We start from the raw sequence: 24,987 nt of genomic DNA, 5'->3' as shown, positions 1-24,987 counted from the left end.
GATGGTCCCTGAACAAAATATTCCCTTATCATGAAGCAGCCTCAATGTCTAGAGACATAAATTCATACTTGAACACAGGACAGGTTTAGTGTTGGAGTTTGGCCGAATAGATCTTCTCGTCCCCTGACCTGTAACCTAGGAGTAACCTAATGTTACCTAAGTTTCCCCTCTTCTCTCCCTTGTCTGATCTTACCACAACATGGTGTTTCTGGAAGTCATAGTCTTCAGTTTTCATAGGTCAAACAGATGGAACACGCTTTCTGACACCAAGGTTGGAACAAGCAATGACAATAATTGTCACTAATGGAGCGCAAAGAAATGTTGATGTCCTACATCTGAGACAACTGATCCTGAGCCAGCCAAAACAAACTAACATTCAGGAAATATGCCGACAGGTTAAGGCATCTTGTGGGACACAAATCCGTCATTGTCTGATTTTACAATCACTATTTTAGTCCCATCTTATCTGTTTGAGCTTGTCTTTGTCATTCCCGTAATACATATACAACAAAACAAAGGAATGTAAAATGTCAGTGTAGACAGACCTACATGGCCGAGCTCTCTTTCATCTCTCCATGCAGCATGTCTTGTCATTGCCACGGCGGACAGACTCCAGGCAGTTACTGCACCTGGCCAAGAAATGTTTCGGCACATAACCCCCCATAAACACAGCTTGTTTAAACTTAGTTTTTAAGAAGGATTGAACACAAAAGTTTTCCCGTTTCCAGCCTATGTGCTAATTGGTTTCTGGCTCGAGCTACACCCAGTATTTATCATACAGACATGAGAGGGGTATCAACCTTCTTATCTGACTGTCAGGAAAAAGTAAATACATGTTATTCCCAAGTTGTCAAACTATCCCTTTGTTAAAAAAAAATATGTAAACCATACCTTTAACAGTCTGGGCTTTGACTTCAGTACTTTCAATGGGGATTCGGTTTATAGCTGCTTACGATGGCTTACATTCCACTAGGAAATCAGTTAAGAGCCATGTTCTGAACTTTCCTGTGCTTTGTCTCAAGGTGAAATGGTCGCACAGCAGCAGGAGAGCAGCTGTCATTTAAACACACTGTAGGTGTTATTCACTAAATTGCATCTGCAACCTTTTTCAAGTTGTGCTGTTGGCATTACGGCTTTGACTTTGATCCGTATTCGACTTGGCAAGATTCTCTGAATCTGTTCTCCCCTTTGATTCTCTCTCTCTCTCTTTGCTTTTTTTTCTCCTGTCCCCTTTTTCCTGTCTCTGCCTCAAATGCCATCCCCCTCCCCTCAGGGCGGGATGATCGCCCTTCTGCTGTCCGTCCTGTGCCTGGTCCTGATCCTCTACACCCGCAGGCGCTGGTGTAAACGCCGTCGCATCCCTCAGCCCCAGAAGAGCGCCAGCGCTGAGGCAGCTAATGAGATCCACTACATCCCCTCCGTGCTGATGGGAGGCCAGGCCCGGGAGAGCTTGAGGAACTCTCGGGGTCAGGGGCCGAACTCCAGCGGTACCCTCAGCATCCGGGAGACACCGATTTTGGATGGGTATAAGTAGGGTTTGGGTGGATGGGGATGAATCTAATCTGAAATGCTTAAACCCTAAAAATATGGACATGCAGTAGCTGAAAGTCAACAGAATGTGTGTGTGTGAGATGAATAATATGTGAATGTGGTTTGTTATTCCACATTTTACACTGGCAACAGGAGGTTAGAATTGTTTAAAATTCACTAGTTAGAAAGCAGGTCATATAATGCCACCTGCACACAGTACACTTATTTCTAGTCTGCACTGACTTCTGAGGTTCAAGATTATAAAACTCCTTCCCTTATCAGTACATCCACATTGCATGTCACACTTTAAAATCTTGACTGCCTCATCAAGCATGTTAGCAGCTTGTGATATTTATTCTAATTTAGATACAAGCCAAGATCATGTAACACTGCAACACTTATTGATTTCTACCTCATCCCCAGGTATGAGTATGACATTACAGACCTGCGTCACCATCTGCAGCGGGAGTGTATGAACGGTGGTGAGGAGTTTGCCAGCCAAGTCACCCGTACCCTGGACTCCCTCCAGGGCTGTAATGACAAGAATAATATGGACCTCACACCTGGTAAGTTGACTGACGCACAAACAGCCAGGCCAATATGAAAACAATTCTAGGTTTTATTAAATCAACTACAAGAACACTTCAAAAACACTAAAGACCACTGAGGGGAATTAACTTTGTAAATGAACAAAATAAAGAGGACCAGTCTAAACTGGGGTTTTGAGCATCAGGGGTGTTGAGCGATGACATCTGGCATCTGATGGCTGGATACAAACAATAACAAAGACGGCACATGTAAAACGCCCTCGCCAGATAATATGAACGGAGACACACTTCACGGGGTCCCGTGCGGCGTCTTTTGCCTGTCCATGTACATCCAACTATTTTGTTTGACGTGAGAAACCGCACGAAGTTTAAAAGATCCAGATGTTTCCTTTTCACGTTTCCACGTCAGCTCATGTCCGTGCGACCAGCAATGTAGTCTCTCTTTCTCTCCCCCCTTTCCTGTCTATCTGTACTATCTCATGAAAAATGCATCAAAAGCCTCTCCAAAAAATAATGATTACTAAATAATGCATTCTCAGTCTAAAGTTTGTTTTAATTAATGTAGTAGGCTGGGATACCAGGGGAGTAAAGTTGCTTTTTTGCCTATGAAACTTTTCTAATCATTTTAAAATGACAAACTAACTAGATTCTGTGGCAGAAGCTTTCGCTTATCTCATTTAGCCTCATTATTTTATTTTCCTCCTACACAGCCATACATTTTACATTAAATAAAAACAAAGTAATAAGTATGTGTTGACATTTGCTATTATTGAGGATGGCATAGGGGTATACAAATTGTTTTCTAAGCAGGAACCAGTATAGTTATATAATAACCGAGTTGCAGTAATTTAGATAATCAGCGTGAAAACAAAGAAGTAATTGGATTTTTAATGAAATACCTTAATGTGTGTTATTTTTATCATATAGGTGTAAAGTAATCATCTGAATGAATGGAGACTAAATGACAGAGGACAAAAATATGAGTTTTACAAACACGTAGTCTTTGTAAAAAAAGGACAGCAAATACAAATTAAGGAACTTTTTTTTTTTAGCAGTTTTCATTATCGGTGTAAGACCATTTGTTGTGTGACTGATGCAGGCAGTACACCAGATATAAATATCAAACTGCAGGTATTCTTTCAGAGTTAATTCCTCACATTTGGAATTATCAAAAGGCTTATGTGCCTGACAAGAATTTGTTCTAGAAGATCTATTTTTCATAATCAGTGGACGTCGGAGTTGAGCACCACTCCCAAGAGAATTAATATTTGAAGTGGAGCAGGTTTGATGAAGGTATACCCCCTGAATTTCAATTAGCAGCACATTTACTGCTCGGATTCGTCAAGAGATCGGTTATGGTGGCAGCGCTCTCACACGGTGTGCTTATAAAATCTAAACAGCCCCACCCCAGAGTTGAGGGGAAGCTGAGTAATCCTGTGTGCATTATGCATTTAAGATGGTTAATGCGATGGACTAGAGAAATAGAAAATGCAGACTGCAGGCTATGGTGCTTGCATATTGAACAATATAAACAACTGCAGAGGTCACTCAGAGAATGGCATTGGAAATGTAAACTAAAATAACAAAGATGTCTGTAAATTATGCAATTTTTTTGGCTGTCCTGACCTTTCTTCTTAGAATAATAGAATAGTCAATAAACAAGTGAACAAAAAATGTCCTGCCTTGTTGCATTATATCTCTCATTTATACAACTGTTAGTTCTGACCAAGTAATTTGATTGGACAAGAGGCATTCAATGAGTACTGATGTACAGTATAACATCACTGGGACTATACATGTATCTCTATATGTATGTATATGTATCTTGAATTGTAAGAAACTTTGCACCTCAAAGATGAACATATTTCCGCAAATAACATTTAAGTTAATTTCTGAAGAGTTGTCCGAAATGAGTGAAGGAAAGAAGCCTGGATACTTCAATGCAAACCTTCAGGTGTGCTCATATGACTGCGGGAATGTGTCCAGCACTTGGCTGCTTCAAAATGAAGCTAACGCTAACGATATATGATTATAAACATCGACAGATTGGAGAGCATGAAATGATGGAGCAACCTACTGTTACCGTTACTGTTACTGTTGTGGACTGTCAACAGACTCTTATATCACTGGTTGCATAGTCTATATCCACGGCGTTGCTCCGGACCGCTGGAAATTCCGCCAGATGTCACTTTTTGCCCATCACCTTCCGCTTTCTTTGTGTTGTAATTTTAAACTCTGTTCGATTTCTGAGGACTATGGTTAACTGCTCCGTAGATCTCTGCAGGGTAAATCCAGACAGCAAGCTAGACTATCTGTCCAATCTGAGTTTTCTACTGCACAACTAAAACGTTTGAACTGTACACGTTACTCCAAAACAAGTTCCTTCCCGAGGCTATTGCAGCATCAGGCGGCACCGTGGCTCTGTCCGGCCTTTAGCACCTCCCAAGACGATTGTGATTGGTTTAAAGAAATGCCAATAAACCAGAGCACGTTTTTCTTCCATCCCGGAATGCTAGGTGGACTAGCCAGATCCTTCTTTGCAGCGCTGTGGAGGAAGGTCTGGCAAAGCGAGACTACTGGTTGCATAAAAATTGGAAACATACAGAAAAATGTACTTCATACAAAGTAGTTGACCTGTGATAACTTGTAGACTTAGTTTACACAAAGTAGCAAGCTAGTGTGCAACACCACTCACTCTTATGTAATATTGCTTAATTAAATGTTGAGAAGTATGCATTTATGTATGTGCTTGGGAACAACTAAATTATAAAGACTTTAAATGTACTGATTGAATAATTATTAAGGTTTTTATCAAGGTTGGTAGTGTTACCCACAATTTCCACCAACTGCGGAACGGCTGCGGATCGGATTTGTTGCGGAACGGCTGCGGCCATGACTGACAGCTGAAGTCACGAGGACCCACGAGATCTCGCAAATTTACGTGTGATCGCACGATATAACAGGATGTAATTTCTATAAACAGAACCACAAAACCAAAACCATGATCAGCGGTGAGCACGGTGTATTTTAGTTTGAAAATTAACCAGATGTTTTATTCTGTTTCTGTGCTCGACTTCCTGTCCCGCACAATCTGCCCTGTGCTGAATTACTGCGGAGCTCTCCGGCATCCGGCAAAAATAGAAGCTCTGCGTATCGCCGGAGCTGGGATCCAGTCGGAACGCAGCCGTTCCACAATCAGTAAAAATACACCCATTGACTTTAATGGAAACCTATTGACTCTGCTGCCGTTCCGGAGCGGATCCCCAGCCATTCCGGAGCGGATCTTCCTAGCCAGGGTTGGCAGGAAGAAGATTTTTACAAGTAAATGTTCCAATTAATGATCCAGGCAGCACATTGTCTTCTCCCTCCTTCATTTTACAGTCCAATGGTGGCTAGAACGGTTCCGGGTCAAACGTCAATATGGTATAGATTAATCTGCGTTATTTTTTTTAACGCGTTAATTTCGATTAATTAATCGGAGAAAAAATAACTTTTTAATAATAAATAAAAAATTTAAAAAATTACTTTGACAGCCCTACCTTATTCTGAGCGAACAGGAGTTAAACAGTTAAAGTTGGAACCTTCTCAAAAATCATCCCATTGGTACAATTTTCATCAGCATCCAGTACAGATATTTCAGTCTGGACCAAAGTGTTCGTTTTATTAGAGAAATCATGCAAATAATCACGCTCTCAGTGAGACAGTGCGAGAGAAAAACAATATTAGCATTATAAGACAATGAATGGGATATTTGAATTGGTTTTTTTATTGTTTCCCAGGAACTTCATCTCTTGATATTTACCAACATAGATAATTTCATCCTCAGAGACTTAAATGCGTTCTGTAAATCCCCTAATGAGTTTTAATTTCATGCCAGCTTTCCCCCCCCCCCCCCCACAGTAAACAACATGCTGGGTGTGTTTTCTTAGCATTACTATACGTAATGCTTGCTACATTGTGGTTTTAAATCCTTCAGCCAAGAACAACACGTTCTTTTTCAAAGTAGCTGCTTTCTCATTTCGGAGAGAAAGCTTTTAGTTTGTGCCTCTACTTCTCCTAGATTTTATTGTAGTTCCCTGTGTTTGTAATAATATCCCACTTCTCCACAGTGAGTGACAACACCAAGCTGGCCCTAATGAACAAATACAAGGACAACATCATCGCCACGAGTCCAATCGACAGCAACCACCAGCAGAACACACTGCTTCCGCACAACACCTCCACCAGCCAACGCAAGCGTCTCTCCAGCAACACCCGTGGTGAGTCACTCTCTCCCGTAGATTAACCCTCACATGACAGAGAATAGAAGAAAATGGATCACATTTGACACCATCGCTCCATGAGTCGGCTCGCCTATCAGGAGCACAGATGAACATTGCTGTATTTCTACACTGTGGCTGTCAGGTAAAAGCCTGGTGACTTAAAGGGTTTTCAACCTGGACCCTATTTTAAGCAAGAATGCCACAGTTGACAGTGGCGAAACAAACTGCAATGTAAGTTAATATGGCAACTGTCCAGCTTGTTTTTACCTTGCTCACAAAAGTGCTCGTTTTGCCACTGACAGGCTCAGATTAATATTCTAAGTGTCCGACAACATTATGGAAAGGATTTCTAAGGAGGGCGACCTTTCTGTTAAAGAGTAAGATCCTTTTTTTAAGCATAAAAACATCAGCGAAAATGTGTTCACTAAACCCACCAGACTCCATGTAAATAAACAGTGATTTTAGCATCGTAAAATACACTTCAGTCAACGTCGACAGATAAAAAATAAAACTATGAAAAGCCGTTTTGTGTCGTCTTTCCACTTTTCCAACCATCACAACTCTAGTTTTGGTTGAAATAAAGTGAAAATATGTTGGCTCTATACACGCTAAAATTATTGTTTTTTTTAAATGGAGTCTGGTGGGTTTAGCGCTAGCGACTTCAGAGTTGTTTCTGGTTAAACAAAGGTCTCAAAGAGGTTTCAAAGGTCTATCTCTGATGGGATCCTTTCAATAATGTCAGACACTTAGAATATTAATCTGAGCCTGTCAGTGACAAAACGAGCACTTTTGTGAAGGTAAATACAAGCTGGACAATTGCCCTATTATCTTACATTGTAGCATGTTTCGCCGATGCCAACTGCAGCGATCTTGCTTAATACTGGACCAATGTCAAAGATTGTTGTTCCCATCAATCACTTAGACACAGGTTTAAAAAACGGTAGTTCTCCTGGATTTCATGTTTTACCAACACATTCATAATTCAGTGCTCCTTTTGAAACAATTTTATTTCATGAAAGACATTCAAATTCCATCATAATAAAAAAAGCACAAAAAAATAGGTCAAGCCTTTAGAAAAATGTTTTGTTTCTCATGCCAACAGTGACGGAATTTAGAATACACCTAATCTACAGTATATCCACAACGTTCCACTTCTGGGATTGCTCCGTTGCCGCCGGATGTCCTTCTTTTCGGCCGGATGTCTGTTACCTTCCACTCTCTTTGTGTTGTAAATTTAAACTCCGGGGGATTTATGACGACTATGGTCAACTGCTCCTCAGATCTCTGCAGGGTAAATCCAGACAGCTAGCTAGACTATCTGTCCAATCTGAGTTTTCTGTTGCACGACTAAAACAACTTTTGAACGTACACATGTTCCACCAAAACAAGTTCCTTCCTGAGGCTATTTTGCAGAGGTCCATCCCAGAATGCTGTGTGGACTAGCTAGAACCTCGTCTGCAGCGCTGTGGAGGAAGGTCTGGCAAAGTGAGACTAGAATACACCTAACAGACCTTAAAGTTAAACTGAAATTCCAATTCTCCCCACATTTTCTGTAAGGGAATAAACTATAATAATGTTTTTCAAAAGATGATAAAACGGTTTCTGGCAATATAAAACATGTGTCTAACACCATGTCTACACAGGAGGCATATTGTAAGCAGTGCATTGGATGAGCAGCATATTCAGTGATACGTCTGTGTCTACACAGGGACGCACTTCGGCCCTATATTGATTGTAGGTCACAAGCGTTTTGGCAGCGCTCAGAGCACCCCACGCAACCCCTGTAGTTACGCAAGTAGAACAGAAGAAAATAGATATCAAGCCTAAAATAATACATGTTTTTAATCAATACAGCTGCCGTTATGCAGCCTGTGTAGATAGCTGTACTGATTGATAGCGAGATACACTATGGATATATGGAGATATATACTGTATTCATTCTAAGTTTGACTTTTAGGTGCATAGGCTGCTGCCTCATGGAAACCGTTACGTCTAATTCCTAGTTATTTGTTTATCTGCCCTGCATCATCGAAAATCTCCTCAAAGGCCATGGCACGCTCAAAAGTGTGAAAATATTTCAGTGAAAATGAAGCATGAAGTGGAGATACAGCGGGGGAAATACGCGTCAACATTTTTCTCAGTAAAGTTATTTCTGATGGGGTTATCGGCATGAAATTGATGTCAGTAACAACCCAAGTAATCCACAAATACAAAGATATCAAAACAAATAAGTCCATAAATGAAGTTGTGTGTAATAAAGTGAAATGACACAGGGAAAAAGTAATGAACACACTTGCTGAAATTTATTTAATCAGAATCAGAAAAGCTTTATTGCCAAGTACGTTTTTTACACATACAAGGAATTTGTTTTGGTGTTGTAGGTGCACGTCACATATTCTCTAAAATAAGTTAAACAAACAGGTTAAACAGAACAATCAATATAAGTATAAATATATGTATATTACTTAATAGAAAAGCATTTGTTGGTAATGACAGCTTCAAGACGCCTTCTGTATAAAGAAACTAGTCGCACACATTGCTCAGCTGTGATTTTTGCCCATTCTTCCAGACATCTGTCTTCAAATCTTGAAGTTTCCGGGGGCATCGTCAATGAACTCTGATCTTCAGTTCTTTCCAGAGGTTTTCAATTGGATTCAAGTCGGGTGATTGACTGGGCCATTCTAATTTTCTTTCTCTGAAACCAATTGAGAGGCTCCTTGGCTGTGTGTTTGGGGTTATTGTCTTGCTGAAATGTCCACCCTTGTTTCATCTTCAGCATCCTGGTGGATGGCAGCAGATTCTTATCAAGAATGTCACGGTACATTTCTCCATTCATCCGTCCTTCAATTATATGAAGTCTGCCAGTGCCAGATGCTGAAAAACAGCCCCACACCATGATGCTCCCACCTCCAAACATGGTGTATGCTATGACAGCCAAAGTGTTCAATTTTGGTCTCATCTGACCAGATTGTATTCTCCCAGTATGTCATTGGCTTGTCCAGATGTTGTGCAGCAAACTTTAAGGGAGCTTCCACATGCCTTTTCTTGAGCAGTGGTGTCTTGCGTGGTGTGCGTGCATGGCGGTTGAGTGCATTACTAATTGTTTTCTTTGAAACAACTGTACCTGCTTATTCCAGGTCTTTCTGAAGATCTCCGTGAGTGGTCCTTGGTTCTTCGACAACTCTTTTAAGTATTTTATGGACTCCTCTGTCAGAAATCTTGCAAGGAGCACCTGGTCATGGCCAGTTAATGGTGAAATTATGTTCTTTCTACTTTCCGATAATGGCCCCAACAGTGCTCACTGGAACTTTCAGAAGTTTAGATATTCGTCTATAACCAATGCCTTCTGTATGTTTTTCTACAATAAGCTTGCAAAGGTCTTGGGACAGCTCTTTGCTTTTACCCATCATGAAATGCTTCTTGAGTGACACCTTGGTAATGAGAAACCTTTTTGTAGGCCATCGATTAGGACTAATCCAGCTGATATTAATTTGCACTAATAGGGGGCAGGATTGCTTCCTAAATACTGACAGATTTCAGCTGCTTTATTGGCTTCCCATGCCTTTTTACAACCCTTTTTCTTCATGTGTTCAATATTTATTCCCATTATCATTCCACTTTATTACACATAACTTTTGTCATGGACATACATGTTTTGATTTCTTTGTATGTCTGGATTACTTGGGTTATTACTGACATCTGGTGAACATTTCATTCCAATAGCCCCATCAGAAATATATTTACTGGGAAAAATGTTGACAACATTCAATACTTATTTTCCCCACTGTATTAGGTGTTTGAAATTGCAGGAGCATTGCGATCAATGCCCAGCTGCACACATCTACAAAAGGTTTAACTCTCACTGCTCCATAGAAGGTAAGAAATCATGGTGAGTCACTGAATGCCACCACACAGGTTTGACAACATCATGAATGCCCTTTGGAAAAGTCCCAAGGAGCCTGAGACATTTTCAATTCATTAGACAAAAGTTCAATAATACAGTAAAAAAAATAGAAGGCTTTGTTAGAAAAACGCAGGATATGTAATGTCTTTGCAGGACACTGAGGATAAACCCAGTGATAGAATCCATGTTATCCTGAGAGATAAATGCACTTTGATAAATCAAAAATATTTATTATGAATGTGAACCCTCAAACACATACATCTCTATGTTTATTGTGGTATTTCATTACTAACAAATGCAACTTTATTTTTCCATATTCCCATTGATATCAATCCAAAGTACTTTTTTGTGTGTGATTCATTTGCACTCACCACTGGCATCACCAGTTTTTACCTCCGACTGCCTAAACTGTGATAGTGTAGGAGTTGTACTATAAGAAAGGAGATTGAAGAATACAGAAAGAGAGAGAGAGATTTCAAGTTCGTGGAATGGAGAGACATTATCCTATTATGATAAACACGAAAAAAAGAAAGAAAAAGAAGGCAGCTACATTTTCAAAATGTCATTTCGGAACTTTTCAGTTGACCTCAGATCATAATTCACTTTCCTTCACAATTGGCTGCACATATGTTTATTCTCAGCCCAAGAAAAAACAATTCTATGGCGCTGTGGAGAAATTCCAGAAATAAACTTTATTTTGAACAAAAGATTTCAGTTCAGAGTAGCTAGTGCACAGTCCAATCCAGAGGTCTCCTCAAACTGTCAGGAAGGATTGTAATTGTAGAACTACACCAGAGCACAAGCCAGGTATTCATCTGTGTGGCACAGCCACCTCCCATGTATTTGTTTGAGCACTCATCCATTTTAATTATGTTTCATTCTTGACTGGTGGAAACCCAACATGGCTCTTGGGACTTTTGGGCTTTTTGATTCAGAGAAAGCTTCTTTTTTTTTCTTTGGTGCACACCTGCAGCCACCGTGGCTTTCCACATATGAGGGCTCAAGTCATAGAAACACAGAGGAGGAAAACAACATAACATGGTTTCAGTGAACTGCAAACAACACAGCAACGTTTACCTTCCCAGCTAGTCTGTGAGGCTTTATTCAAAACTAATGAAACAGTCAAAAGGTCTAAGACCGTGTTCAGAAATTAGTGCTGTGTCCAAAAAAAACAACAACAAAAAAAACCTTTTAATGAGATCGCAGTGTTCTTGCAAAAAAAACAAAAAACTTGAAGACAGATGACACTGCCAGACGCCAGACGGCAGTGTCATCTGGCAACGTGCTGCATTGGTCAATCAAATATTTGCAGCACACTCTTAGTGATTACTTTAGAATGTGAATAACCATGACCACTTTCCATACTGTAAAATTCTGCCTCCTAGTATTAACAGAGCCGGGGAAAAAATAATTTCAAATATGAAAACAAACTCCAGTATGTGTTGTATGTTTTCCTGACAAGGACCTCTTGTGGCCCTGTGCATAATGACTGTTGTCTCTTCAAAGCAAAGGCAAATGTAGTTCATATGTATCATAAAAGGGAGTGAAAGACATTGTGCTGCATATAGGGCTTCCAGATCAGTTTTTTATTCAAACTGGACTTCCTGACACTGTCTGAGAACACTAGTCTATTTATAAGAAATCCATATAAATTCAACGGATAATCATGGAAAAGCAAGACAATGTAACCACTAGGTATTCTGAGATCTTTGTAGGCCTAATACACAACACTTCCACCAAATAATGCTAAAGATCCTGCGTTTTGCAGTCCAGCAGTAACTTGAAATATGTCTGTCTTTACAGAGCAATCCACAGTGTCTAGATTCTTGTTATGTTCCTCAAGTAGTCCTTCTTGTGTGTCTCCGTCTTTTTTTTTTTGACTCCACCTGTGAGAGATGGGATAAACCCTTGGTCTGCTGTGTTCTCTCCGAGCCAGCCAACCCACTGACGCGGTTAATGGCTAACGATGGTTATGGACATCACTTGCATGTCTGTTTGTCCAGGGAGAGGGAGCCATCCTCAGTTGCTCTTCCCGAGGTTTCTTCCATTTTTTTCATCATTAAAGGGGTTGTTTCCTTATCCAAAGGTAAGGTCTTAGGACAGAGGGTGCCGTATATTTCGGTTGGATTTTTCGAATAAGGCCTTTTTCCGAATATAGCATTTTCCAATTAAGACGTGGTATATTCCGGTATTATTCGGGTTTAAGAGGCATTCTTTGGACATGTACACAGCGCATTCGGAATATGCGTCTCAATCGGGGTTTTTACCGCAGTTTACGGCCTCTTGCCTGTTTACGGCCTATGGTCAGCTCCATGCGTTGCTGTGGTTGCTGTACACAAACCAAACAGCCAACAGTATGCAAGGCTGCAGACCCGATAAGAAGGAGAAACACAGCTACTTTTAAACATTATCAAAGACTTGGATACCAACAGGTTTTTGAATATGCGCATATTGCTACGCCGACCTTTGCAAGAAGCTGGTTGAAGGAATGAAAGATGGATGCTGTGTTTGCACGGTCCAACAAGTCCGCCACTGCTGGTAAACTAATTTATTCAGTTACATTTTCTTTATTTCGACTGCAAGAATGCAAAATATGATACAGAAGAGATGCAACAGAAGAATTCCTGCCCAGTAATTATAATTGTTGTATCAGTTGTATCAGCTTGGTATATGAAAATAGAAGGATTTGCTTTCTAATACACTCAACCAACACACGCACGTACACATGCACGCACACACACACACACACTTGAAATTGCATTGCTTCAAGGTACAGGTTGGTATTCTCCATAGCCAGCTGCATAGGAATGAGGCTGTCTAAGCAGGCAATTAGATCTGCTCCATGCAGTTTTGAGTTGCTGTTGTTGGTGTTTCAAGACAACTATTTTCATCTTTGTCATGAAATATGCACAGACAGAGCTATTGTTGCCCTCAGTGGACAACCTCTGTGTATGTGTGAGGAGGAGGCGGGTAAGGTAATGACTCTCTACCTTTTTGCTGAAGATGCCCAAGTGCCTCTCTTCACTCCATATGTCAGCACATTTAATGGACTCCAGTGTTACCTCTAAAGCAACTAAAAGTACCAAAGTTGCCAAATGGGAGAAAGCAATGTCAGAGTGAGTGAAGGGAGCAGCCCCTAGGCCTGCAGGCCCCCATCAGTATTTCATGATTATTATTGCTCAGCAGGTGTATAATGTATTCCTAACTAGTTGTGGACCATGTAATATAATGATTATAATGATGTCTAAATGAGTGGATAAGGTTAATGTTACGTTAGAGTATACTTCTGCACACATAACAAAGGTTGCCTATTCTAACATAAGCCCCATTTGGACAGGATATATTTCTCTAAGTGAGGTGGGGTGATTTTAACATTGCTGCGCTGGTCAGTGATTTTAATATGTGGGTAATAATTCACCCCCAGCCCGGTGATAATTACAGCCACAATTACTACATTTTTTCTGTGAACTCACTGGTCCTCCTGGAATTTTTAATCCCGTCCTTGTATTTTAAAGTGGATCTCTGAGTCAAAAATGTTGTTGCTAATGTGATAGATGGAAACATGCTAAACCAACAAATGGGCCTAGTTGAGAATAGACAGAATAAATGAAAGTCATCAGTAGAACAAGACCCCGTAAAATCTCATCAAATGGGCTGTTGTAATGTCAGCTACATGTAAGTACTTACATTCTCTTTTGAGCCCCTTATCTGTTTACAGTTGGCAATTTCGCACCATTAAAAATATGCTGAATTAGCTATTAGCAGTTTGCAAAGTAACTATAACTGTACTATCACTAGATTACTTTGTTAATAAAGAAAAGTAATAAAAAAAGTTCTATTATTTCTAAATAGATTTATAGACGTTTATTTGCAATGGACATCAGAGTTCATGATATTCTCAGGCAATGTAACAGCAAAAACATGGAAGCGCGGTGAAGCGGAGCTATTTTCATTTCGGCACCCATGTTATCCAATCTGTCAGTTCAAACCAGATGCGATCAGGAGCGGAGCATCTGCGCCAACCCGTGTGTCAAAAACTGTCTGTTTGTCCGTCGGTCTCTCTCTCCGTGTGCCTGATCGCGTGTCTTGCTGTAGACACAGCTGAGAAGTCAAAATCACCATAAACCTGGGTGTTTTATTTTGAAATTTCTTTTATTTTGTAAAGTATCGGGCTGCACTGTGGCCTTCCTGTTTGTGCTTGCCTGCCTGGCTCGACACATTTGCTCACAGCTGGCTAGTGGACGTGGTCCTGTGGAATATGTCCATGTATATTACAGACCATATCCTGTCATTTCCCATGGGTTAAAATGCTGTGCGAAACAATGAGTTAAATTGCCGAATAGTCAAGTCAATTTTTATAGCGCAAAACCACAACACAAGTTATCTTTTGAAACTTTTCACTTTTCAGGTCTAGACCACACCCAGTATAGACCTTTTTCACTGTGGACATTTTGACTTGAACAAATGTTATTCATGACATCTGTGATGGTTGTTTATTGCCACTAGAAAGTAAGTGTGTTTGACTAAAAAGTGCACACTTATTAGCATAAAAGGGCTGCCTAAATGATAGGTTTGGCAATGCGAGACTACGTTACAACAAACCCCTTTCCCCCCAGTGCTGAAAACTTCCAAAAGGGGACACTGAAATGTAGAATATATTGTGATATTGTGGTTTTAGCTGCTGGCTAATGTTAGCTACCACCACAAATAGAATCTAAGTAATTATGTGAGAAACACTGCAGATAATCCATTAGAATGACATGAATAAAGGTTACTAAACGCAACTCAGATGGTATACTATATGCTATTCTTGATATCAGTGCTGTTGCTGTGACATCCCTATACTGTTTTTAACTGTTTTGTTCACGTATCCACTTCCTCCATCAGGATTGATTGTTATTCTGGTGTCATTACCCTCTCTCTTAATCGACTCTAGCACCCTTCCATATTTATAGACATGTGGAGCACTGGACATAATCTTTTTTTTTTTTGCTTTATAAGAGGTACTTCTGAACATCATGCAGTAAATACTTAGAGGGGCCTGTCTTGTTTTCCTAGAAGCAGTGAGTGCAGCAACTTTTGGCTCGGATTTAATAGGGAAGGCTGGCGAATACCTGCTGTGTTAGATTTAGTCTTAATTCCTCAGAAGCCACTTTTATTCTTTGTAAGCCAGGCAGGCACACAACCTTATATTTCAAGTGTCATTCTGGTAGAAATATTAAAGGCAATAGTCGACATCTCTGCTCTTGATGAAACTTAACTACATGTTAGCACCACCACATTCAACCTGTGAGCCCTGCACTCTAAGAAATATCTGCTTACAGTTATACGACTTTATATTTTAACAGAAATTCTCCATAGAACGAGATTCACAGTTGTATGTATGTTTTTTTCAGTTCAAATTTTATAGTTTGTGCTCCAACAACCTTTGCCGGCCACAGAGGGTTTTGGGAGATTAAAGAAGTCCACATTGTCACTTTTTTCTACATTTTTTATTTTACACTTTTTTCCGACCCTTTATGACACTTTTTCCGATCTTTTTTTTTTTTTACGAGTTGTTTTTTTACGTACACTAACTAACTAAGCATCTTTGTATGAGAGAATATTATGTAGGCCTAACAAAATGTTCAGTATTTTTACTGTAGCTACACACATAATTTCCTTGTTTTAATTACGGGACAAAGTCCGGGTAATGAGCTGCCAGAACTTTTTATTTTTTATTTTACAGATTTATTTCTTCTTGCTATCATGTAAAGCATCTAACTTACCACTAACTGTAATTTTTTATTACCTATGTAGTTAACCTTTTTACTTTTTGCTATACAGTACATGTTATTTCAGTAAATTCCAGCTGCAGATCTCTGTGAAAGGTCATCTTACGCTCATTGCAGAATCTGTGAGACATTTTCTCTTAACTTCAAACGAAAAACACCTTCTCTTTTACATTACAGAGAGAATACATGCTGTTTCACTTTGAACCACTTTAAGCTATTCCAGTTTTGTACTATTACATTGTAGCCAACAGTTCTTTTATGTCCTCTCCTCTCTGAAACTCGTGCAGCCTCAAAGTTGTCCTTGACAGCTTTGCTCTTTTCAGGTATTTAGAGAGCCATTTAAAAGTTGTATTTCCTGAAGTTGTGAACTTGAACATTGTAATGAAATATCTCCACAATAACAGGTGGTTTAGTTAGGTTCATCTGGGTTTTTGCTAAATTTGTTAGTACCGAGCACAAATAATAACCTAACACGACCATGTGCAGAATTAGAAAATGTTCTCACGGATCCTGACACAGTGTCCACTGGTTTTCAGCCGGATTATCTCATTTTTCAGCAAACAAAAACTTGTGCCAACAGGAAAAAATCTGTCTAAAATAAAATCTCATGTTATATTTCTGTACATAATGGCTTTAATGTTGGGTTGGGTATGGGCAAGTCAGTGACATCTACAACATGACATCAACAGCCAGTGTTTTAAGAGCCTATGCTCTCCAGGTTAGGTTTTCATTTGTGCTAAAATTATGAATTCATTGACAGAAAATGTATATAATGCACTTTGTTGTACACATTAAGTGACACAAATAGTACTGATAAGAAGTGGTTCAACCATCTCACAAGCAGTTCTGAATAAGCATATACTGGCAGCTGAAGAGTCTCCAGCCATGCTAGCGGTTTTCTGGGGATGTACTCAGACACAGCAGTGCTTTGAGCTAAATGCTAATGTCAGCATGCTAACACACAGTGACAATGCTAACATGATGATGTTCAGCAGGTATAACGTTACCATGTTCACCATCTTAGTTAATGGACCAATGTATAGTATTTTGTAGAATCTAGCAGTGAGGTTGCAGGTGAAAACTAACTGAATACCCCTTACCCATGTAAATATGAAGTGCTCATTCTAAGTTAACCAAAACACGATTCTTAGTTTCAGGTGAATATACAATAACAAAAATATAATTATGAATAATATATTCAATTTCTGCTAATATATCCCCCTAAATCCTATACATTGCTCTTTTACGTGTTAGTGTGCTAATGTTTTTCTAATTAGCACTAAACACAAAGTACAGCTGAGGCTGGTGGGAATGCATTTGGTTTTGTAGGTATTTGCCCAAACCAGTATTTGGAAGTCAGGGGATCATGTAGGGATTTATCCTTTGGGGACTATGCATGTCTTTACCAAATTTGTTGGCAATTCAACCAATAGCCTTTTGAGACATTTCACCAGAAAACAAAAATGTCTACCTCATAGTGGTGCTAGAGAAAAAGTCAGAGGCTCACCAACGTCAATAGGATTCATCCCCTGGGGACCATGAATGTCTGAAATGTAGAATAATCAATAATTAAAATCTTCAATAATTTCATCGCACTTTGAGTCAAACTAATATAGAATATAGATTACACTGATACAAACAGCAATCATGGGCCCAAAAACTATAAACCAGAAACATGTTTACCGAATCATGGCTAAAGCTTTACTTAAGTTTTAACATTAAGCTACGTCTGTCTTCATTAAGGGATAGTTTTATTAAAAATAATTATAAATGCTCTTACATGAATTTGGACTTTGGATTTGAGGCACTTAACTTATTAAAGTGAAAAATCATTGTTTGTGTTTTATCTGCCTATAGACTAAACAAAACTGTCAGTTTTATAAATGGTGTTTCTGATTTTCTGTCATCGATACTGCCTGGATGTTTTCTAATACTGATTTTTTTAAAGTTTTGTTTTAAGTTTGTTGCTCTGACATTTTTGCCTCTAAGTTCTTTAGCTTGATTACATTCTTCAACTGAGTCTGTTCTCTCACTGGGCCCACTCAGTCTAGGGGATACACTCTTACATGATCTGTGGGCCGCCTATTTGAAGTCTGCCTTTCATCACTGAAGATATTCAAAGAGACTGTCCTATTCCAAAGTCTCATTCAAATGTGGCCAACGGCTGTGCCTTCAGACACAACTACTGCATGTGACCGTTGGTAACTCATTATCCATTCAAGTGAAGTTTGGGAATATGGGACCAAACCCCATGTACCAGTTGTATTTAGTTTAGGTGGTCATTGGTCAGCTTTTCTTGTCCACAAGTACTGTGAAGCTTGCTGGATCTTGCTTTTATATTTACCATTTTGTTGGCTGTTTAAGGAAAAATTGCTGTTGGTAAACCTTTCGACCTTGCTGCAACACAACATTATTTGTTCCCTGTAAAGCCCAAATGTCTCATCTGCAGAAGAGCAGCAACGCTAGCTGTCTGTCCCCTGAAGGCTACATCTTCATAGGCTACATTCATCGAAGTGAATCACCCTTGAATTTAGACATAGCTATAGTGTTGTAATTGGCATACAACAAATTGAACAACAAAAAGCTTTCCGTTCTTATTTTCGAACTGGTAACTGTCAGAAAATCCAAAAAATAAAATCTTGTTCACCGGAGGGTAAAATGTCAACATGTTGCTAAGCCCTTACAGAGGCAAGAACAAATAAATTACAAATAAAAAATAAAAACATAATAAGTTATGTTTGATGCACAACAAAGAACATCCAGCCTTGCATTTGTGCTAAGACTACTTATGTCAGGAACACACTAGATTTAACCATTTATTGCAATGGATGGAAATACAGTTATGCTTGGCGCTGATGGCTCTGCTCTTGATAATGCTCCCTGGACCAGCCAAGCAGCATGCTAAACTGAAACAGGGAGCACCATGCATAATCCCCCCTGGGTAAAAAAAGAGTGAGCCAAAAGAAAAACATTGAAAACCATTTTAAACTTTGAGTCATGTTAGGACTCTGAACTAGGAAGGTAGAGGCTGGGGTTGTGGAGGCAAAATGTTGCCAGCAGCAGAGAGTGAAGCAGCGTCAGTGTAGCAGGGATCAGTGAGGAGGGAGTGACATTTAAAAGGACCACCTTGATGTGAGAATGGCTGTGATTGGTGTGAGTCTGATAGGAATGATAATTCAATCGGGGCGTATGACTTCCGTGTCCTGTATGAACTAACGCTTAGCTTAATTTTATCCTTCACTGCTAGGGGTGGCACAGTTCACAAAACCCACGGTTCGGTTCATGTCACGGTTTTAGGGTCACGGTTTTCGGTTCTGTACGGTTCTTGTTATTTATCTTTTAATATTTAACACTCCAGAAATATACTTCAGCATATGATATATTGCTACAATTAGCATATTGAATGCACAGTGCTTGCACACAGAGGCAGTTCTATTTATTGTTTTATTTCCGCTGTCATCATAGGTAACATGAAATCCAAAATGTTCCCACACACCAGACGAAGCTGGCGCATCCTCCAACTCCAGGCAGCCTTCCTTATCTCTCCCACTTGCCATTTCTACACGTGACGTGACCTGCAGCACACTCCACTTGAGGAGCGGTCAGCTCGGCTCCTCGCCTCTCAAAATCTGACGAAAATCTTTTAAACTGACCTTTTGTCGATCTGAAATGAAGACAGATTCAGCAGCTGTATGGCCTATTTCTCGCTTAAATTGTTTTCAGAAACACGTTTCGGTGAACTATTTTCGTGAAATACGAGATCGTATTCAGAACGAGACACCATAAGAGTCTGTTTTGAAATTCGGGAGTAGCCAGACCCACGTGGCGCACTACGGCAGTAAGTGGTTAGTGCACATTAGCAGTGTACTGACAAACCGTGCGACGCACACACGCTCCGAACCGAGACAAGCGGACCGAACGGTTCGGATGTTTTTTCATGAACCGTGCCACCCCTATTCACTACAATGTGCAAAATCATTTTGCAGGTTCAAGGATGTCGACAGGACTGCAGTGTCTGGTAAATGATCTGAAGTAGTTTTATTTGTTGGCAGTTCAGACAAAGTGCCTTGCCTGTTCATCATGGTCTAAAATGATCCAAACAGAATACATAGTGTAATGCTCGAGTTTATTAGAAGATCTGTGCAGCTGGCTGCAGTTGAGCTTCCATATAGCAAAATCTGCATGTGTTTAAAACCCTGTATCATCATTTCCTGCTAGAAAGTCATCTATAGGCTTGCATTTTTTATTTTTTTTTATTTATTTATTTTTAGTTATTTATTTATTTAGTCTACAGTAGTGGAGCCGCTCAAGGTATGGCAATGTCGTCCTGTCGATCGGTCAGTCCACCAGCTATTGAATAGATTGCCATGACATTTTGTACAGACATTAATGGTCCCCAGATGATAAAGCCCAATTTCACTTTCCCCTGACTTTTCCTTGATCACTACCAGCAGCTTGACATTTTTGGGTTTTAGTGAATCATCTAATACATTTGGTAAAAGCATTGGGTTAACAGATTTCTACTGTAGGTTTTGATTTTGAGCATACGCATGGAGCCGCTGTAACTCTAGTTAAAATGGTAATTTGCATAACATTCAAAGTGACAAATAATGAATCAATAAATTATCAAAATCATTTCAGAGGAAGTAGAGGAAGTACGTTTTTTTCAAATGGGGAATGTAACACAGTAAGACACCCTTTTTTAAAGAACTTGATGTTTTTGTGTCACATATAATGAATGATGAATATTGAACTAAAGTCTACTTATTTGTTCATATTTTGTGGTTATTGAAACATATTGTATGTTTGGTTTGAAGAAGTAGCTCTGTCTTTCCCGATCACTGCATGAAGGTTGTATTTGTCTTTGTTTCACTGCAGCGTTTTAATAGCACACTGAATAATGTTCCAGAGGTCTTTGTTCCCTGCCAGTAAACATTTCTGGGGGAAAATTGTGCAGTGAATATTGCTTTATTATTAAATCAGTCGTGTGAAATGCTGCTGAAACAATGGTGGCCTCAAAAAAGCCTTCCCACTTGTGAAGTAAAGCAACGGCAACATCTGTGCCGTCAGATAGTCATGGCTGTCAATAATATTTACACTATGAATTCATATCTTCAGTGCATATTGTTCTAAAACCAACAATATGAAAAGCTGATAAAGCTGCTGTCGTGAAAAAGGCCTCATTTTGTCACATTGACATTGCTGCCAACAGTGTTTTCATTCCCCCATTTCTTTCCGAGGGATCTTCTCCAGTTTAATCAAACGCTGCGTCTTGTTTTGGGGATTTTTAAAGCTCTTGTCACTGAGCAATGTTAGCACGAATTTAGTTTCAGTTCACATATATCCCGCTGAGGCAGCAAATCTTTGCTTCTTTAATGGATTCCCCCCATTACTTTGTGATTCGCAATCCGCTAACACTTGTAAGACAAACTTCAATACATGCCCTCTAAACATAGCTAATGCCTCTGCTAAAACACACTTAGCTCAAGTGCATTGTGGATATATGGTATTGTAAGAGCAGTTTTTGTCCTTCGTCCTTAAGATCATATTGTACAGTAGCTTTAAATGACAGACCAGGCAGTCTTTATTCACTTGCCTCCTACTTTGAAGCAAGAGAGGGACATTTACTATCTCACCAAAATGAAGAACAATTAAATGGTATGAGTGGGATTATCTTGTTAAACAAAGCTGTTCATTTCCACTTTAGTTTACATCTATTCTCCACCCTTCCTCTCCTGTGAAATAGAATTGGTCACGAATGGCTGTGTCATTTTTATTGAATTGCAACATGAAAAAGGTAAAAATAAACACAAAAAATAAGAGTCATGTTGGTATTGTCCAGTAAAACAATACCAACATGAACTGTATGTGTTGGGCATACCATGTCAAATACTATACGTGTGTCATCCACTGTTTTTTCATCTATACTTTTCTAAACGTTTTGGCCATGTTATTCCTTTATTTGTTAGTGATAGTGGAGAAAGACAGGGAATTTGGGGCAAGAGAGTAGGCGATGACATGCAGCGATCAGGTCAGGCCAGCAGGGAATCGAACCAGCAACTCGCGTTTCAGTGCATTTGCGGCCTTGTGGCTATCGGGTCGCCCCATCTTTAATATTTAAATGGGTTCATTTGTTGATGAAGCCTTCCCAGTGTCACTTACATCATTTTCCTGTAAATATTCCTATTAGTAACAACTTATCAGTGCTGACCTACAGTAATTATTATAAGTGGGACGCTTTTTATCCTGAAAAAATGTCTTTGTCCAGAATGCTCTGTGTATATATAGTAAAATAAATATTTGTAGCAGTTCTGAAACAGCCAGTCAGTAATTTGATTTGAAAATGAATTGCATATACCGTTTTGATAATTGAGTAATCCTTTGTCATTTATTCAACAAAAGCCCCCAGCCATGAGTTGTTCCAGCTTCTTAAATGTGAGGATTTGCAGCTTTTCTTAGTTTAAAGTACACATAACATTTTTGGGTTTGATTGTTGATCAATATGATAACATCACTTGAATATCAGTTGAATTTATAATAATTGTTTTTTTAAATAAAAATAAGTTGCTGCCCTGATACATAAATTAGTATAAACTTACGATATATACAAATAATACACATTTTGGATGGTTTCCATGTTAAGGCCAGCTAGTCAGTGAGTTGAATTGGCATGTCAAAGGTCTCCGATGTTGAATTCTACTTAAAGGACAATTCCGGCGCAAAACGAACCTAGGGGTTAATAACGGATGTGTACCCACTCTGTCGTTCTCTGGGACATGTTTTCATGCTAATTGATTGTCTTTGTAGCTTGAAAGAAGCTAGCGTGGACCGCTGATTAGCTTACAACGCTAGTATTCGGGGCACAGGGAAAGTAAAAATAAATCGCCTAAATGTTAACCGAAGCACTGAGAACATTGTAAGTGTACAGACAGTTTACAAGAGCAGTGAGAGCTCCCTGAAAGGGCTACGAGAGAGTTAGAGCTATGCCGCAATAGAGCCTCATACTTTGGGAAACCAGTCATGACTTACAGCTGGCGATGCAAACTAAAATCAAAAGCAATTTGCTCAATATATCTGAAATAATCACACCGATGTAAAACATAACTTGTTTACTTACTCAGTGGATAACTGTCCATCTGGTGCCTCCGGTCTGGGACGCCGTCTCCAACTTATTTTCGGGACGTGGCAAAAAGTTTCAAGTACAGCCCTGTTTATCAGACACTGCGTCTCTTGGGTGTTGCAACGCAACAGGTCCCACTCTGTGCAACACAGACACTCCTGTTCGGTGGCCATAGCTTCACAATGTCCGCAGGTACATCACCAGTTTCCTGAAGTATGAGGCTCTGTTGCAGCATAGCTCTCTCTCTCTCGTAGCCCTTTCACGGAGCTCCCGCAGCTCTGTACACTTACAATGTTCTCAATGCTTCGGTTAACATTTAGGGATCCTCATTATGCTACCGCTGAAGTTTGGTGATATTTTGAGCCTTTTTAGTGGTGCAAAATAGCGATTTATTTTTACTTTCCCTGTGCCCCAAATACTAGCGTTGTAAGCTAATCAGCGGTCCGCGCTAGCTTCTTTCAAGCTACAAACACAATCAATTAGCATGAAAACATGTCCCAGAGAACGACAGAGTGGGTACACATCCGTTATTAACCCCTAGGTTAATTTTGCGCCGGAATTGTCCTTTAAAAGCATTGTGTAAATTTGCTTTACCCCCATGTCCACATTCACTGATTTCAGCCATTCCACTGAAATTAATCAATTCTGTTTCCAAAAATCGTGCTGTTCTTAGCCTTATAGTCCAATCTCAGACCTATCCAACACTATTGACGCAACAGTATCCCACTGCCTCAACAATAATTAGGAGGAAATGAGATCAACACTAACTTGATTTTCACATTAATATATCAATTCATAGTATATCAGTTCACTCCACAAGGCAAACTTTGCCGGTGTTTAATAAACTGTTCAAGGTGAGGTAAGATGTGTTCAAATTGCATTCCCCCAAAGACTTCAGCAAAAAGCCATTCATTTATGAAGAACAGAGCAAGAAACCTGTACTATGTACACTTCTGCATCTACGTTTGCTGGGAAGTTTTGTCTGGCTTAATTTTCTATAAGGACATCATGGCAGTTATTTTTTTAGCCCATTGCAGTAGTCCATTTAAGGATCTATAATAATGTCCTCTTGTTAGTTCAGTAAATACAATGGCTAAATCAAAAGCTAAAGTTAAATCAGTATGCTCAGGAAAAATATATGATACGCTTAACTTTCTGCTTGGCTCCATGTCCATTAGCTAACTATTGATTGAATAAAACTGAATCCAGCAGCGGGTTCATCTTTGGTTCTGGCTGCCCTTTTTTTGCCATTTCTATGAGGCCAACTTACTGTAAGGACAAAATTCCCCACCAATGGTCCAAAACGTATTTTTTTCTTTTCTTATTGTAGGTGTATCTTTTATTTTTTGTATGTGTGAATCCAACAGCGGGTTCAACTTTCTTGAACCCAGACGGGGACTCTGGAACGGAGGCAGACAGCGAGCCTCAGCTGGCCTTTTACACCGACCCAAACCGCAGTCGCCGCCGGAGTCGAGGTATGAGAAATGGTAACGCCAACAGCGCGTGGGGCTCAGGGGGTAAGGAGGATTTATACACCTACAGACAGTTAATCCCGCCGTCTGATGGTATTGCCATCGCCATGACGCATGACAAGTAACCTTTACAGTGCATATAGCAGATGGATGGCAGTGTTGTGTGTGCTCGTGTTTTTGACTTCTTAAGGAAATACATGGAGTTTGTGTACACGGTATGCTGTGGATGTACTGTACATAGGTGTGTGTTGTCATAGTGGTTGTGAGCATGTAACAATGATCTCAATGCATCTGCATACACTCTTGTTGACTGAAATCAAACAAGACCGTGAGATCAAAAATGTTCGGTGCCGAATATTTTGATATCCATTGCATCT

At 39.7% G+C, this 24,987-nt stretch overlaps 1 protein-coding gene across 1 annotated transcript in view; it reads left to right on the top strand.

The window, feature by feature from the left end:
- The window catches only part of astn1 (astrotactin 1), a 402,453-nt gene that overhangs the window by 97,115 nt on the left and 280,351 nt on the right, over positions 1 to 24,987 (top strand). The window contains exons 3-6 of the mRNA XM_078264989.1: positions 1,274 to 1,524; positions 1,954 to 2,096; positions 6,188 to 6,337; positions 24,506 to 24,613. Of these exons, the coding sequence (XP_078121115.1) occupies positions 1,274 to 1,524; positions 1,954 to 2,096; positions 6,188 to 6,337; positions 24,506 to 24,613 (652 nt within the window). The remainder of the gene's footprint in view (positions 1 to 1,273; positions 1,525 to 1,953; positions 2,097 to 6,187; positions 6,338 to 24,505; positions 24,614 to 24,987) is intronic.

The sequence above is a fragment of the Sander vitreus genome, chromosome 12, assembly GCF_031162955.1.
Source record: "Sander vitreus isolate 19-12246 chromosome 12, sanVit1, whole genome shotgun sequence".
NCBI lineage: Eukaryota > Metazoa > Chordata > Actinopteri > Perciformes > Percidae > Sander > Sander vitreus.
Note: the sequence above shows the minus strand (reverse complement) of the source record. Positions and strands in the feature narration are given on the sequence as shown.